The sequence below is a fragment of the Phyllostomus hastatus genome, unplaced genomic scaffold (assembly GCF_019186645.2).
Source record: "Phyllostomus hastatus isolate PE091 unplaced genomic scaffold, TTU_PhHast_1.1 phas_scaffold_345, whole genome shotgun sequence".
NCBI classification, from domain to species: Eukaryota; Metazoa; Chordata; class Mammalia; order Chiroptera; family Phyllostomidae; genus Phyllostomus; species Phyllostomus hastatus.
The window spans coordinates 29,822,104-29,838,727 of NW_025334024.1; the positions used below are offsets into that span (position 1 = coordinate 29,822,104).

The 16,624-nt window shown below is 63.6% G+C and overlaps 1 protein-coding gene across 1 annotated transcript in view; it reads left to right on the top strand.

Annotated features, from left to right (window-relative positions):
• ABCC11 (ATP binding cassette subfamily C member 11) overlaps positions 1 to 8,333 on the top strand; it is a 35,982-nt gene extending 27,649 nt beyond the window's left edge. The window contains 7 exon segments of the mRNA XM_045818832.1: positions 1,054 to 1,143; positions 2,462 to 2,651; positions 4,029 to 4,188; positions 5,986 to 6,064; positions 6,625 to 6,738; positions 7,876 to 8,040; positions 8,165 to 8,333. Of these exon segments, the coding sequence (XP_045674788.1) occupies positions 1,054 to 1,143; positions 2,462 to 2,651; positions 4,029 to 4,188; positions 5,986 to 6,064; positions 6,625 to 6,738; positions 7,876 to 8,040; positions 8,165 to 8,314 (948 nt within the window). The 3' untranslated portion in view covers positions 8,315 to 8,333.
• Positions 8,334 to 16,624: the final 8,291 nt, after the last annotated feature.

Sequence of the window (16,624 nt, forward strand, 5' to 3'; positions counted from 1 at the left end):
CCTAGTGCCACGCCATGACGGGGTCCCTCTTCTCTCACATGTGGACGGCTCTCCCGCCCCGTCGGGACCCTGGGTTTGCGGGGCCTGGGTGCGTCCTGCTATTTGATGACCTTTAGCACTTTGCCCCCTATTTGCAACACCTGGCCCCGCCCACTTTCCACCGGCTAAGTCCCACTTCTCCATAAGAGTGCACCTCTAGTGCCAACTCCTCCGGGAGCCCTCCCCGAGACCCCTGCATGGGTGGCTGTCCCATGGGTGCCAATGGCTCTCCAGGTCGACTGTGTGGTGGAGAGCACCATTCTCTGTCGACCTGTCCTTTCTCCCCATTGGACGGGATTCTCCTGGCTGGCGGGCCTTGTGTCCTCGGCTCTCGGGGCACAGAGCCTGGCCTCGGGGTTTGGTAACCCACCATACCAAGAAGGGGTCGCCAGCGCTCTGCACAGCCTGTCTGCCCAGGTCTGGAGCGTGGAGGCAGGGCCCCTCCCAGCTCCGCCTCGGGCTCCCGGGGACACCGTGAGGGTCCCGTCCTCTTTCTGGGCCTCCGTTTCCTCCTCTGTGGAGCCGCCAGTTCTGGGGAGCCCCCAGGACTCCCTCGCCTGGGCTCCCCTGAAGGCAGAGCCTGACAGCAAGGCTGCGGGTGCGGGCAGATTGTTCAGGGGATGCTTCTGGAAGGAAGGCAGGCCTTGGGGGGCAGGGAGGAGGAACTGCATCACGAGGGCGTGTCGCCGAGGTCTGGGTCTAGGTCCCCAGCACGGGGCTGACTGGGGTCTCGTGGGCAGCGTACAGGACGCTCCCTGGGTTGTCCCCGAGGGCTGAGGGAACGGGGGCCTCGTCCCCTGTCTCCTGTCCCCACTCGGGGAGGGTCGCCCCCCGGGGCCTAGGGCACGGAGGCGCCCCTGGGACTCTCACCCGGAACTGCCCACCACGGCCGCGCCTGCACTCGGGAGCACTGCGCCGCTCCCGGGGGCACGGCAGCGACCAGGTCTCGGGAGCGTGGGGAGCCTGGGCACACCCCCCGTAGCCACACAGTCCGACGTGTGCCCTTCCTTCCAGCTGGCGAACAGCTTCCAGGCCATGAGCCCCGTGGCCTCAGAGACGGAGGCGCACTTCACGGCGGCGGAGAGGATGCTGCAGTATATGAAGGTGGGCACGGTCCGGCCCCGGCGCCGGCCCGGGGCTCGGCCTCCGCAGTCTCCGCAGGTCCCCGGGGCCCGAGCCTTTGCCAGGAGGCCGCCGGGGCTCGGGGCGCTTCGGCCCCCCCACCCCCCCTTCTTCCCAGAAGAGCTTCCTCTCCGAAGCCCTCCCGTGCTCACTGGCTCACACCGACCAATCCGTTCACGCGCCAGCGGGCCTGGGGGCAGAAGGAATGTTCTCCCCTCTTTGGAGACGAGAGGTTTGCCCGAGTTTAACAACAACAATAGTCCTTGCGGCTGCTCTATGTCAGAGCAAAGCGCGCAGGCGTTGGAGCCGCCCCAATCAGCTGTGCAGCCGGGGGCAACCGACACCGCCCCTGCCCCCCCCCCCCACGTCTCTGAAATGGGAGGGACCCCAGTCGCTGCGTCATTGGACTCGTACGCGGGTTAAGTAACGTGGTGTCCGAGGCACCACCTAGCGGAGCCTGGCCCGCAGGGAAGCCTCGGTCAGCAGAGCCAGAAACCCCTGGTAGAAGGTCGACTGAATGCGGGTCGTTATCCAGAGAAGGACGCCGAGGCTGGCCGTGCTGAGCATCTGGCCGAAGGTCGCACGGCCGGGGGCCGGCAGCCCCCCCCCCCCTCCCACGCCAGGCCCTGCCGGGTCCCAGGCGCGGAAGCGGTGACCCGCACAGCTGGGACGCGCGCCCCCCTGTGGCGGGCTGCGGTGACACCGCGCTGAGCGGGGCGGGCCGTGCTCTGCCCCGGTTTCCCCTCCGTCGTCCTTTCCTCCCAACGGGGCTTGTGGCCTTGGAGCCGGCAGCCCTGGGCCGGAGTCCTCGCCTGTCCGCTCCCCGGCTGTGTGGCCTCAAGCTCGCCCTGCGCGCGGTCTGAGCCTCCGTTTCCTCGCCCGTCTGTGAGACGCGTGGGGAAAACGCGCACGGGGCCGCGTCGGCCGCGGGCCCCGAGCTGCCCAGCTCGCCCTGCAGGGGGCGTGCTTGCCTGCCGCCCTTGTCACCATTCTCACCCTGGATCCCATTTCTCTCTGACCTCAGACAGTAAATCAGAAAGAGTTCTCTCTGTCAGAAACAAGGGGGCTGGCTGTGTGGCTTCTCCGTCTTTGGGGGGAAAACTATGTGCCTTTCAGGGGGGTGGGGGCCGAGAAGCCCCCTCGGGGTGTCTGTGCGCTCACCCGGCCGGGGGCTGGACCCCGACGCAGGGCGGCCTGGTGTGACTCACACGCCCCCCCACGGCTGGCGCCGGCGGGTCGGCAGCGGGTGGGCGGAGGGGGGTGGTAACTGCCGATTTCTGTTTCTCTCTTCGCAAACCAGATGTGTGTCCCCGAGGCTCCTTCACACGTGGAAGGCGCGAGCTGTCCCCACGGGTGGCCGCAGCGTGGGGAGATCACCTTCCAGGACTATCAGATGAGGTACCGGGACAACACGCCCATCGTCCTCAAAGGCATCAACCTGAGGATCCGCAGCCAGGAGGTGGTGGGCATCGTGGGCAGGACGGGCTCCGGTGAGCTGAGAGGGTCCTGCGCGCCCCGCCCTCAACTTCGGTCTCGGGGTGCTGGGCCGACCTGGGGGCATGGGTTTGCTCGGGGACCCCGCAGACGTTTGCTGACCCTCGCCCTGTGCTGGGCCCTGTCCCGCACGCTGGTGGACAGAGCCCCCAGCCCCTGCTGTCGCGGGATCGCAGCGGAGGAGACGGGTGTTGAGCGCGAGTGGTCGGACGGGGGAATAAGCGAGATACTGACGGGTGTGGTGAGCGCGCGGAGGAAACGGCAGGGGTGGGGTCCAACCGGTGACAGGTTGGGGGTCCTGAAGCCACGGTGCCCTGGGCCCCGAGGTCCGCATTGGAGCCGAGACAGGAAGACCAGGGTGCAGGGGTGGAGCGCTTCAAGCAGGGGGCAAGCAGGCCGAGCAGTGGAATCTCGGTCCACTTTTCCTCCCCCCCACCCCGCCCTCCCTTCCTGGACCTGCACCAGTCTCCTCCTCCCCTGTCCTTTCTCCTCCCTTCCCTCCGCGCACGTTTGGGAGATCCGGCCCAAGGTCACTCCCTCTTGAGCTTTACTTGTTCAGAGACTTCGCTCAGACTTGGTTCTCACCTTACCTTTGTGCACTTTGGAGCTGCCCCCTCCAGGAAGCCCCCCAGGGTTGAGCACGGCCTTCACGGGGCTGCTCCTCCTCAGGCCCCTGCAGGGCTCACGGCGCGGCTAGACTCTGTAGGGCACTCGCGGGGGATGGGCCCGGAGGACTGACTCTGAACTGAGGCTCTCAGTGGACCCTGGGCCAGAGGACCGTGTTCGCTCAGTAGGCGTTCACTGAGCATCAGTGGGCGCGGCGACAGGAACGCCAAGGTGAACAAGAACAAGCATTGACCTTGTCTTTCCGAGCAGAGGCTGACGGCTCAAGTGTGCGGGGCCTGGCAAGTGACGTGGATGCGTGGGGTGGGGGTGGGGCGGGCCGCGCGCTGAGCTGGAGCACCCGGGCTTTCCCGGGAAAGCAGCTCCAGCTGCCGGTCGCCCCGGGGACGCGGGGCTAGAAGCGTGCGGTCTGAATGTTATGTATAGGACCTTGGGCTGTTTGAAATGTTGGCAGAGAATTTTTTAAAGTAACAGTAACACTGTGTGTGAGACAAAACACACACGTGGCTGGATCGGATACACTGGCTCCGCGGTGGCCCCGCCCCCCTGCCCCCCCTGCTCCCGCTCTCGGCTCTAAGGAAGCTGCCGGTTGGACGCCCCCTGCAGCGGAGATTCCAGCCCTCTTGTGCCCTGTCTGCGCCCCTGCTGACCAAGAGAGGGGGCCGCGGCGGGGAGCGGGTCCGGCGTGCAAGCCGGGGTCCCCGTGCAGACTCGGGACACAGACGCGCCGCCCGTCTCTCGCCCGACAGGGAAGTCCTCCCTGGGGGTGGCGCTCTTCCGGCTGGTGGAGCCTGCCGCGGGCCGGATCCTCATCGACGGCGTGGACATCAGCAGCATCAGCCTGGAGGCCCTGCGGTCCAAGCTGTCCGTCATCCCTCAAGATCCCGTCCTGTTCTCGGGAACCGTCAGGTGGGGGCTGGGCCAGAGGGCAGTGGGGGGCGGGGACCGGGTGTCGGGGCTTGGCTGCCAGGCAGGCCCCTCCCTCCCAGCACCGACTTGTCCTTGAGGGTCGAAGGAGACCCCGGTAAACACAAGGCCTCTTGGGGACCCGCCACATCCAAACCAGAGCAAGGCCCAGTTTTCACGGCCGATTTCCGTTCACTGTTCCGCACGTGCGCCATGGCGACCACACGCTTCCCTGTCTAGGGCCGTTTAGTCTTGTCTCTCCACCGTCCAGCCTCCACTGGACATTAGCAAGGGGTCCTTCCCCCCGGGGCACACATTCTAAGAGGGGTGGGGAGAGTAAGAAGCGGCCCTGGTGGCTGCTTCGTGAACACGCAGAAGAGGCACTCGCAGGCTGTAGCCCCCCAAAGGCAGCTCAGGGACCCCACCTCAGCCACCGAGAGCTCCCGCCTGACCATCGTGCATGTTGGCTGTGTGGGACCACCAAGGGCTGGCGACCGAGAGGGCTGAGGCGCTGAACGTGAGGGCTGAGGCGCTGAACGTGAAGCCTGAGGCCTCGTGGTTCAGGGCTAGTTCAGGGGCATTCTCAGAGGCCAGAGAATCTATTGATTGATTGATTGATTCATTCATTCATTCATTCATTCATTCATCCATCGGCTTGTCTTTTCTGAGACTTTGCCAGGTCCAGACATTGGCTAGGGACTGGGGACATGGGTGATCCCTGCCCCCACCCCCAGGGTCACAGAGCAGTCCGGGGATGCGGGTGTTGCAGAGACCTACGACCTGACACATTATAATACCGGGAGCTAACTGCCCGGTCAGGGGTATGAACAAAGTATCGTATTTGCTCTATGCATCTATATGTATACCAAGCTATATAAGCTACAGCGTGGCTGGGTCTTGGGAGCATTGTGCTTCGTGGAGTAAGCCAGGCAGAGAGGACAAATACTATGTGTTTCCACTTAAACGAGTGCCCGGAACAGGCAAATTCACAGAGACATAAAGTAGGATGGATGCTCGGTGCTCGCAGGGGCTGGGGCGGGGAGAGAGGGTTGGGTTGACGGAAGAAATTTTGTTGCGGCTGATGAGTTTTAGCGGATGGTTACAGGACATTGTGAACGCACTGGATGCCACTGGTTGCACAGTTAGAAATGGTCACAGTGATGAGCATGTTATGCACATTTTGTCTCTCTCTCACACACACACACACACACACACACACACACACACGGCTTAAGCTAAAAAGTCCTCTTTTGCCTCATGACCCGGGGAAGGCCCAGGCTGATTCCAGGGCCAGGGTCCGCCCAGCCCTGCTCTGGCTCCATCTCAGGCCCCAGGGAGGGCCCTGGGGGGCTCTGTGTGCCCCTCCAGGAGCAGGGGGGTCGCAGCCTCTCCTGCTCACTCGGAGAGTTCCTTTCCAGTGAATGCCTTACAAGTCCCGAGACGCGCTCTGCATGGTGACCCACCACCCCTGACTGACCGCTCTGGCCGGGGGCTGGTCGCATATGGTCTGCTTGTACCCGAGTCACTTGCTCCGTCCACCCCTAGGGTTGGTGACGGAGCCCCACCTGGACCGCCTGGGCTTGGGGGTTGGGAGTCAGGGGGCTCCCAAACCAAACTCGGGGTGCTGCCTGCAGAAGGAGCGGGTACTGACCGGCACGAGACATGCCTGCGCATGGCAGTCCCGTGGGCTTCTGTACGCCCAGTGTCCGTTCTTAGCGTCCTTGGTCACCCGAAGTGTCCAGGACAGACCGCTCGGTGGCCGAGACGGTCACCGGACACTGGTCTTCCTCTGCCGGGCAGGTTGAACCTGGACCCCTTCAACAACTACACGGACGAGCAGATCTGGGGCGCTCTGGAGAAGACCTCCCTGAGCAAGACGGTCAGTAGCCCGATGGGGTCCGAGCCTGCGCCTCCTGCAGGGGGCCTCCCGCACGGGGCTCCCGAGGGGGCCGCGCTGGGCCGTGGGTGGGCCCGTCTCGTGCAGCTGGCGTGACCCGAGATCGAGATGCCTTGGGATGGGCTGCTGGCGCCCAGGCACGGACAGTGCGCCAGGCACATGCTGGGCTCGGGCACGCAGCAGAGGGGAGGCAGGTAGGGTCTTTATCCTCCAGCATTGGGTGGGACGCAACCAGGCAACCAGCCTGCGACCACAGAGATCCTTTCCGATGGTGGCCGGGGCTGGAAGGGGCGCAGGGAGACCACCAGCACTTTCATGGGGGTGGGGGAGCAGCCCTAGTGCCTGGGCCGGCCAGGCAGGGCCCCTTCAAGGACTGGAGCTGAGACCGGACACCGACGGGCGGGCGCAGGCAAGGAAGGAGACCCCCGCGGAGGAGTGCAGAGAGCGCGGAGGAGGGGAGGGGCAGACGGGGGTCAGCGTAGGTCTCCTCCGCAGCGCGCACAGGCCCGCCTGACCTCCTGTCGTCCGCCCCGGCGTGACAGATCTCGAAGCTGCCCCAGAAGCTGCAGGCCGAAGTCTTGGAAAACGGCAGAAACTTCTCCGTCGGGGAGAGGCAGCTGCTCTGCATCGCCCGCGCCCTGCTCTGCAACTCCAAGGTGAGGCCAGGGCAGCTCCGCGGCCGTCTCCCTCCGCGGCCGCAGGACCGCCCGCGCACGGCAGGGGGCGCACCTGCGTCCTCAGCCCCGAGGTCCCGCACCCAAGGGGCTCAGAGGTCAGGAGCTGACTGATGTAAAAGTGGCTCGCTGCACGTTCTCCTAAAACGTGGGGGCAGGATGCTCCCTTGTCCTTATTAGGACCCAGACGGACAGCTCTGCCGTTCTGGGGCAAAGCTATAGAGGTTGGGGAAATTTCATCTGACAGTGTTTCTTGGAGTTTTCAAAATAATTTCACCAGTTAACACAGGTAGACCCCCTGGGCTCGTGAGCGGCTAGCTTTCTCTCACGAGCGACGCACAGCACGCCCACACGCGCCCACACACACACACAGGTGTGCACGCACTCTCGATCTCGTCGTGTCTGGGTGCCCTCTGACTCACTCACGACGCCCTCTTTTTACGAAGGGTTTCGTCGTGAACAGTGACATTCGTGAAGTCACACCCGTGCCCGTGACAGCTCCCTAACGCAGGTGGTTCATGAAACAAGTTCCAAAACGCCGCAGTAGAAAGCACGGTGGTCTGGGGGTGGGGGAGGGGCTCTGCCGGCCCACGAGGCGCCCCTCCCTGCCCCCCCCCCCGTGCCATGTGCCTGCCCCCCCCCCCCCGTGAGGGACGTCAATCTGCGTTCATGCGGCGAACAGGAAGGCGGTTCATGAAAGCAGAAGGGCCCCTGGGACATTTTCAAGAGTTTCCCTCTCACCGTGGCCGGGCCCTCGGTCGGTCAGAGCAGCATTCCAACACGCCAAGGTTGAGGGTCCCAGCCCCGGCCGGGGCACAGACAGGGGGATCAACCCATGAGTGCGGGACTCGGGGAACAACAGATCAATGCATCTCTCTCTAATCGGTAAATTTGGGGAAAGATTTTAACTAGAAAAGTTAGCCCTTGGTGGCGACCTCACAGTGTCTTCAACACGCCGCCAGCGACAAGAGCTCACAGCGGGTTTGGACTGCAGTCTCAAGCTCTCAGTGTGCAGCTCAGGGTCTCGGCGGAATAGGGGCCGACCCGGGGCCAGACCCAGGTTCGGGGCCCAAGGCCGCCTTCACCTTCACCCCCTCTCCCCCCGTCTGTGTCCGCCAGATCCTCCTCATCGACGAAGCCACAGCCTCCATCGACCTGGAGACCGATGCTCTGGTCCAACACACGATCCGCGAAGCCTTCCGGGGCTGCACGGTGCTGGTCATCGCCCACCGCATCACCACCGTCCTCTACTGCGACCGCATCCTGGTCATGGACAACGGGAAGGTGAGGGCGGCAGCCCGGGCAGGGGGAGGACTGGCTGGCGTGCACGCCAGCGCCCCGGAGGCCTTCGGTCCTTCCAGGCTGAGCCCAGCGGGGGTCGCTGTCCCTCCCTCTCTCCACCCTCCAGGTTGTGGAGTTCGACAGGCCCGAGGTCCTGCAGAGGCAGCCCGGGTCCATGTTCGCAACCCTCCTGGCGATGGCCCGGTTGCAGAGCTCGGGAGACGCGGGGGCCGGGGGCCGAGCGCATCACCCCGGTTCGCCGGGTGTGCCGCTGTGAGCCCCGCGCAGTCTGTGACCTTCAGGGGCAGGGGCAGCAGAGACTCCTGCCGAAAGCCGGGCTGATGGGGGCCGAGGGGTGCTGGGGAGGGGACACACGAGGAGACCGAGGGCGGTTTGGGGATGCTAAGGACCCCAGCATCCTTGGAGACCATGGGGTCAGATGATGTTGTGTCTCTTTTTGACCGATGTGTTGAGTAATGTCATCGTAATGTAAAAGCTGATTATACTTTTCTGATCTGTGTGAAGAGTGTTGCAAATGATGTGTTAACTCTGTAAAGAGAAGTCTCCTTCTCTGTCCTGCTTTCTACTCGAGCTAACGTTCCTTCAGGTTCCAGGAGCAGGAACTCCCTGAAACTGACTTGTGGGAAAGGGAACTTGGTTGGCTCAGGTATCGGAAAGGCCCAGGACAAGGATGCCTGACTTGCCGACACTGCCTCTCTCCCTCTCTCACTCTGTTTTCCTTTGTTTGGCTTCACTTTCTGGCCACCGCCCCGCCCCCCTCATGGTGGCAGAATGGCTGCCGGCAGCCCTAGGCTTGCATCCCACCAGCCCAGCATCCTGGGATCTGGAATCTCCCATAATTCCAGCAGAAGCTCCGGGGCTAAATCTCTTCTGGTCACGTGCTCATCCTTGAACCAATCACGTGCTGGGCTGTTGCCATACAGTGTCACTTGCCCACACCTGGGCCCGGGGCTGGCCTCAGCTGCCCTGGATCACAGAAACCGAGAACGGAAGGGCTGGTTTCTGCAAAACAGCCTCGGGGCGCGCCTGCAACAGAGGGAGGAGTGGGTCTGGAGGCCGGGCGGGCCCCAAGCAGGAGCTGCCTGTCCCACCCAGATGGGTGGAGTGAAGAGCTCATTGGTAACATATGACAACCGTAAATAAGACCATTTGCCGCCCCTCCCACGGTGGTTATAAATAGATAATTAAAAAGGTAATTATTTTCAATTTGCTTGTCAATGAGGGAGACCTCATTGTTGTGGGGAAACAAGTTTCAAAGTATTTTTGTTTCATTTGTTTTCAGATTACAGGGTCTGGTTTTGCCAGGAGAAAAACCAGTAAACCAGTATTTCCTACGCTGTTTCTTGCACTGGGGGCAGGGCAGGGCAGGGCAGGGGGTTGGTGCGGGGATGGCCCCACCCTCACGGAATGTGCCCTCTTGGGTACACAGTGGACAGATAGACAGAACCAAGAGACAGGAGAGGAGGGGAGGACAGTCTGGGCAGGCTTCCTGGTGGAGGGGAGGTTGTGGTTCACTGAGACCTGAAAAATGCGCATTTGCCCAGGTGAGAGGGATCGGGGCGGGAAAGAGCTCCAGGCGGAGAACCGCAAACCAGTCCCCGTGGGAACGAGCTCGGGCAGCAGACCACAAGCGGAGGGAGCCCTCCTGCTAAGCGACAGGTGCGCCCCACGTGTTCCCACCTGGGCTTCCTCGGCAGCACCTGTGTCTCTTCCCAGGGCGTTTCCTGGGCGAATGCCTTCTCTCTCTTAAAAGGCCCTTTGCCCGGATGGACCCCCTTCCCCTCAGTTCTTGCTTTTCCTTCTTGGGTCCTGAAGGGTGCCCGGGGGCTCCTCCTGCCCCCATCTCAACCCAGCCCCGCAGGGTCTGCAGGTTGGAGGTGACCCTACCCACCTGGCCAGGCCCCTCCACAAGCTGCCCTGAGAAAACGCTCGGCAGACGTGTGTTCCTTGTGGTGGCCAGCAGATGGCAGGCTCTTCCCAGAAATCCAGACCCGCTGCCATCCGCCAGGGAGAGGGCTGACCCCTGAGTTAGAGGCCTGGAAACAGGCCCCATTTCCATTCTCTCCTCAGGTCGCCCCGCCCCTCGCCCCGCCTCCCCTCGCAGCAGCCTCTCCCCAGCCCTGGCTGCACACTGGAGTCACACGCATTTTAAAAAGTACTCGAGTCCGTCCCAGAGGGTCTCGTCTCCCTGGTTTGGGGTGGAGGCTGAATTTGGGGAGCCGTAGCTGGGTCTGAAGTGCCACAGAACTCGAGAACCTCCGCTTCCAGCAGGAAGAAACAAAACAAAAAAGCATTATTTTTTTTTTGCCCTGGCTGATGTGGCTCCGTGGACTGAGCGCCAGCCTTCAAACCAAAGGGTCGGTGGTTCGATTCCCAGTCAGGGCACAGGCCTGGGCTGCAGGCCAGGTCCTGGATTCAGGTCATGTGAGAGGCAACCAGTCACTGTATCTCTCACACATCGATGTGTATCTCTCCCTCTCCTTCTCCCTCCTTTCCTACCTCTCTAAAGATAAATTAATAAAATCTTTTTTACAAATAAAAACACTTCACAGCATTGGCAATATTTCATCTCAATCTGAGCGATGAGATTTGAGTTTGTTTCCTTTAAATAATTCTTTACATATTTGGGGGCACCAGGACTATTTTGTAATACAATCTAAAAAATAATACAGAAATAAGTGTAATGAGAGAATGTGGACCTTGGTTCTACCTCCTTAGTTTAATGTAATGGTTCGCGCTTGCTTTTCCCCGCTTGCACCCGGTGGGGAGGGTGCCGGGGTTCTGAGCCACCCCCATCCCCCGTCCCAGGGGTGGGCCCTCCACGTGGTCAACACCTTCAGCACAAGCTCCAGGACCCTGGCCCACAGCGACCATGGGTGACACTCCCCCCTACCCCCCGCCCTCTGTCCCCACTCCGGACACCCTTTGAGAGAACCCTGGCAAACGCAGGCTCTTCCGAGGACAACCAGTAGGGGGCCAGAACACCTGCTGTGCGAGGAACCGGGAAGGAAGGGCTCAGAGTCCGTCTTGGCTCTCCCGAAGACGTCTTCTGGATGTGGCTCCCAGGAAGGGGCTGCGGGAGGGGCCTCAGCGGGCTCTGGAAGCCCTCCCCTGGGTGGGGGTGGGGCAGGACTCGTGCCCCACCGGGCTCCAGGAGTGGTCCCATGAGGCCCAGTGGCGTCAGGAGTCTGCACAGGCGGGAAACTGGACTGGGTGGCTTCCACAGAGGGTGTGATTCTGGGTGCAGCCATGGACAGGACACTGTGGGGAGGGGCCCTCAGTGGGCGGAGCATCAGAATGGCCCCACCCCCAGGCTTTCCCACTCAGGAGGTCCCTGGTAGGGCTTAAGAATTTGCCTTTCTCACGACTGCCCAGTTGTTGCTGGTGCAGCTGACCTGGGGCCCCCGCTCTGAGAACCCCAGGTGAGCCCGGATGGCCCTGTCCCACTCGATCTAGAGGGGAAGGGTTCAAACCCCATTCTCACGCCATCCCCCGAGTTTCTGTGTTTGGGGGGCACTTTTATTTGTATAGCCTGTCCTGGTTCAGGCGCCCTGAGCGTCTCACTAAGCCACAACACCCACGACTTCCCCTTCACGTTGACCTAGAAAGAGAGCTTCCTTATTATCATCATTGTTTTTTTATACATCAACGACCTCGGGGAAGTTTTGGACCAAAGGAGGGGTGTCTACCCCGGTAATCCAGCAACTTCCAGTTGACAACTCAGCACCCATTTTCCCAAGGGGTCTCTGCATCTCCGCCCTTGGGGTCCGGTCTCTTCCCTGCCGTTACCCCCCGGGGTCGTCCCGGCCCCCACCTCCCCACTCCTGGACCCGAGTCGCAGAGGGCAGCTCCGTTCTCATGAGGGGCGCCTCTTCCTGCCGACGAGTCCCGGGGGCCTCGTTGTGCACCCCAAGAGACACACCGAGGCCACTCTCTAACTCCCCCCCCGCCCCGTTTCACCCTCCGCTACGCTCTGGCGCCGGCTGTGAAGACTGTAAGATTTCGCCCCGTTACCCTAAGTGTCCCCCAGTCCGCCCCTGTCTCGTTCAACGACTCGGGAACCCGCTGCGTGGGAGTGGGAAGCAGCTCCAGACACGGGCCTCCCTCCCGGACGCGCCGGCCGGGGGGCTGGCCCGCGGACTCCCGGGCCTGGCGCAGGGCAGCCACGTGCGCGTGGCCGGGACGAAACGAGGCCTTTGGTTTTACTAACGGAGACGTAGCCTGCCCAGCCGTCGGTCACCAACGAGGCAGCAGACGACGCCAGCTGGAGCAGTGCTGCGACCTGGTCCCCGAGCGAAACCGCGGACGCTCCCAGATCGCGTTCCCGCCGACTGGGACCTCCCGACGGTGGCCTCTGCGCCTCACTGCTGCGGGGCGGGGGCTGTTACCAAGTCTCACGACCACGTACCGCTCACCATGTTGTTCATGCGGCGACAGGGGAGCACGGGTTACCACATTCGATTGTGGGCTTTAATGCATATTCCGGTGACCCTGTTTTAGTGTAACTGGTTTCCTCGGCAAGCCTTGGTCTTTCATTTTACACGCTAGGGCGGCTACTCCGGGAGGGAGCACCCGAGAGTGACAGACAGAGAGACCCAGGCACCGTCCCCGCAGGGGCTGTCTCCCCACAGCTGGCCCTGGCCGGTGGCCGTCCCCAGGCCTCAGGCCTCCCCGGTCCCTACCTCCCCTTTGAGCAGGAAGAGCAGTCCCCTCTCGGGCCAGCCACCGCCTCCCTCCTCTGTGAGTGTCGTCCCCAGAGCAGCCAGCAGGGGGAGGGGGCGGCCAGACCGCGGGCAGAGAGAGGGCTTGGGCAGGTTTAAAACACCACAGCTTCAAAATCTGCCCCAGATTCTCGGGAGCTGGGTGAGAACGGTCTTCTAAGGCGTCTGGATAATCTTGAGGACATGTCCGGACTTGTCACATCTGAATCTGCAACACGCCACTCCCTTCCAGCCACTCGCCGGCCACCGTGGGCTCCGCCGCCCCTCCGGGCTCGGCCCGCGGTCTGAGCGAAGCAGCCAGGCACCTCACGGGGCTCTCGACGTCGGGGAAGGCCTGAGCTCCAGGGTCAGGGAAGCCCAAAATCAGACACTTGGGACCGTCTCTCGTCCGAGGGCCCGGCCCCGAGACACACGGGACCGTCTCACAGTCGAGAGCCCGCTGCGGGCACCGGTGCAGGCCCCCACGGCTGCCCACGTCTGGGTCAGTGCACTGGAACGACCGGACGGGTCTGTCTCAAAGATGTCTTCCCCTCCCACCCTGGCGGCACAACTGTCCCCTTCGCAGGGACACAGAGCGGGGAACCCGCGCCTTCTGGGAGCAGGACCCTGGGCTGCCGCCCCGGCTTGGCCCTGGGCCCGTCCCCGGAAGCCCTCTGTCTCCGGGTCTCCTCGCTGGGCAGAACGGGGACCAGGGGAGGGTTTCCCGTCCTCTGCGCGGGGCTGGGCTGTGACAGGCTGGGGAAGAGGTGACGACGGTGCGTGAGCCCTGCCGGGAGGGGCAGCGCCCTCCGGGGAGGGTGTGAGGGCAGAAGGAATGTTGGTCCCCCAGAGTTCCCTCCGCAGGCGCTGGGCGGGGGGAGCGGCAGTTGACCCGGGCGGTTGGGCAGGAGGCCCCCAGGCGGGTGGGGCGAGCAGCCGGACCTGAGGCCGCGGACAGGGGGCCCAGCCAGCACCCTCAGAGCCCCGCGCCCGCCTGCTGACCCACAACTCCTCTCCCTCTCCCTCTCCCTGGGGCACGAGTGCTCCCACCCAGGTAAGCTCCTCTCTGCGGCCACCAGCCTCGGGCAGTCCGGGGCCTCGTCACTCACCCCCGGGGCCGGCTGTGCTGGGTGACCCACTCCGGCACGGCCGCGGGGGAGGAAGCAGAGGCCGGGGGCCCCCTGGCACACGGGGCGGGGTGGGGGGCACCTCCAGAAAAGAAAAAGTAGCAACATCAACCACAGGCTTTCCAAATCTGATCCATGAAGGCCTACATTGACCAAATGAAGTTCCCTTTCTCTCTCTCTCTCTCTCTCTCACACACACACACGCACACACAATTTAATCACAGGATTTATTTTTAAAAGCCTTGACTCCAGGGTCCACTACGGTGTGGCTCGCACAGGTCTGAAATGGGGGTCCTCATTTTTCTTCCTTGTCTTGCCTGAACCTTGCTAACTGAATGGGTGGCCTCATCTGGAGGTACCACCGCCAGTCACCGGTCACCGGTCACCGTCTGGGGCCTCTGGGGATGAGTGCTCTAGCCAAGCCCCGCCCCCCACCCCGCCCCCTGCTCTGCACCCTCTCCCCCGCACCCGCTGCCCAGCGCCCTCTCTGACACCAGCTGCAGGCACTCACCGGTCCTTCCCCCGGTCTGGCCGCCCACAGGGCTGCTGCGGATGGCCGGGGGGACAGGCCGGGGAGGTGAGGGACAGGGGCCGAGGAACACTTCCCGTGGCTTCTCCTCGGGGCCGGAGGCTGGTCACAGGGCCTGGAGGGAAGGGCTGAGAGCTGGGGGCTCTCAGGGCGTGGGACCGCCAGATGTTGGGCGGGGTGGCGCTAAGGGAAGGACGGCCTTACTAGGAAAGGAGCAGGAGGTTTTGTGACGAGGAGTGCACCTGAAATCACGTGGCCGGTGCAGCAGAGTCCTGTGGAGTCCTTCAGACTCCGGCTCTCCAACGAGATACCGCTCCTCGCTCTTTTCTGGGTTAGAGAGGCAAAAATAGAACACAGTCGAGCGAAGTGGAGAGTGTTTCTTCTCGAGACGCCCTCTGGGCATCTCTCGTCCCCCTCCTTGGAGAGGGGCAAGGGAAGAGGAGAACGGGTCTGCTGCACGGGAGACCGCGGCGCAGAGGCGGTGCCAGAGGGCAGGTCCCGCAGAGCCCCGGCGTCGGGGGACACGAAGGCAGGGCGGGGACTGTGGCAAACTGCGGCCTGTGTGCCCGCCTGCGAGGGGCAGACTCTGCGCGGCTCGAGCGGACGGCAGCCGCAGGGCGCACAGCGCTCCCGACTGCTGGGGACAGCCCCGGGCCCCTGATTGTCGTCGTGACACCTCCTCGCTCAAGTGCAAACAACCGAAAGCCCCGAGCATGCCCTGGCTCAGTGGGCTGGGTGTCGCCCTGTAACCCAAAGGTCGTGGGTTCGATCCCCGGTCAGGGCACACGCCTGGGTTGTGGGTCCGATCCCTGGTGGGGGCGCCTTCTCGAGGCAACTGATCGATGTTTCTCCCCCAGATCAATGCTCCTCTTTCTCTCCTTCCCCCTCTCTCTAAAAACCAGTGAGCATGTCCTCAGGTGAGAATTAAAAACAAACACACACACAACTGTGCAGCCCAGAGAAAACGGACCTGCCCGTTGAGTGTGGTCCAGAATGGGCCAGCCTGTAACCTCCGCTCTGAACCCAGACCCTGTCCCTCTGTTTACGGCGGGTTAGGCCACCCCTCCAGCCAGCAGATGGATGAACGGGGGTTGGGAGGGGGGAAGCTGTTCCCACCCCCGCCAGCCCCCGAATGCTCTGGGTGGGACAGAGTCACGGGGCCGGGGTCCTGGCCTGACCGGGGCCACCCTCCTCCCAGCTGCAGCAGCCCCCGCCCCGCCCCACGGCGGCGGCCGGTAGGCAGACCTCACTCCGGGCAGCACCCGCCCCCGGCAGAGGCCGGGTGACAGTGAGGACAGAGACGTCGGCCGAAGCAGACGTCCTGGTTTAAAAGCCTCACTCCCTGGGAGAGACACATGTAGCTCAGTGCCCTTCCTGCCGCTGGGCGTCCGAGCCGCCGGGGCCACTGAGGCTCCCCGGGGCGTGCTCCAGCGGATCACCCCCCCACCGACCTCCCGGGCCCTCTGCGTCCTCGGAGGAGGCCAGGGTCGCCTGTCTCCTGTGTTGGGCATCTTGGAGTCTGGACCCTCCTTAGAGAACGGGGGCGTCACAGAGGTCATAGGTGAGCGTCCTCCAGGGACAAGGAGGGCCAGCCCCCCAGAAGGACAGAATCACAGGGCCTGGGGACGCTTGGCTGGACAGGAGGGGAACCTCACACGGACGGGCCGCTGGGCAGCGGGGACGTGACGACAGGCGGGTGCAGACGCACCCCCGAGCGGAGCGGCTGGGCAGTGTCGCGTCCAGCCCCCAGCGGGACATGAGTCACACCCTTGAAGGCCACTTCTTGGGAAAAGGTTTCGCTTTTCTGAAACGGCGGGGGTTGGTTTGTGTGACGCTTGTAGCCGCGCTAACTTCCAGAGGAATGTCACTGCCCCTGACGAGGAGGCCTCTGGCTGCAGGACACCCCAGGCAAGGTCCGGACGGGGACGAGCCTCAGGGGCGGCTCTCTGGCCTCTGGGTTTAGGGGACCGGTGGACGGGGTGGCGGGCGTGTGGGCGGGGCGGGCCCTCCGCAGTGTCCTGCCCCCGGACCGTGGGTTTTCCTCGGGGGCAGCGGCCACGGCAGTGGGGCCAGGCGAGCCCGTCCGCGTGCACCTGGTCCTGCGGGGTGGCCTCGCGAGGGGGCCCGCGTCCCTCAGCGAAACCTCTTGTCCCTCTGCTGCAGAGCGCAAGCCCCTCGGCTGAGCGCCTGGGGCTCCCGCCGCCACCATG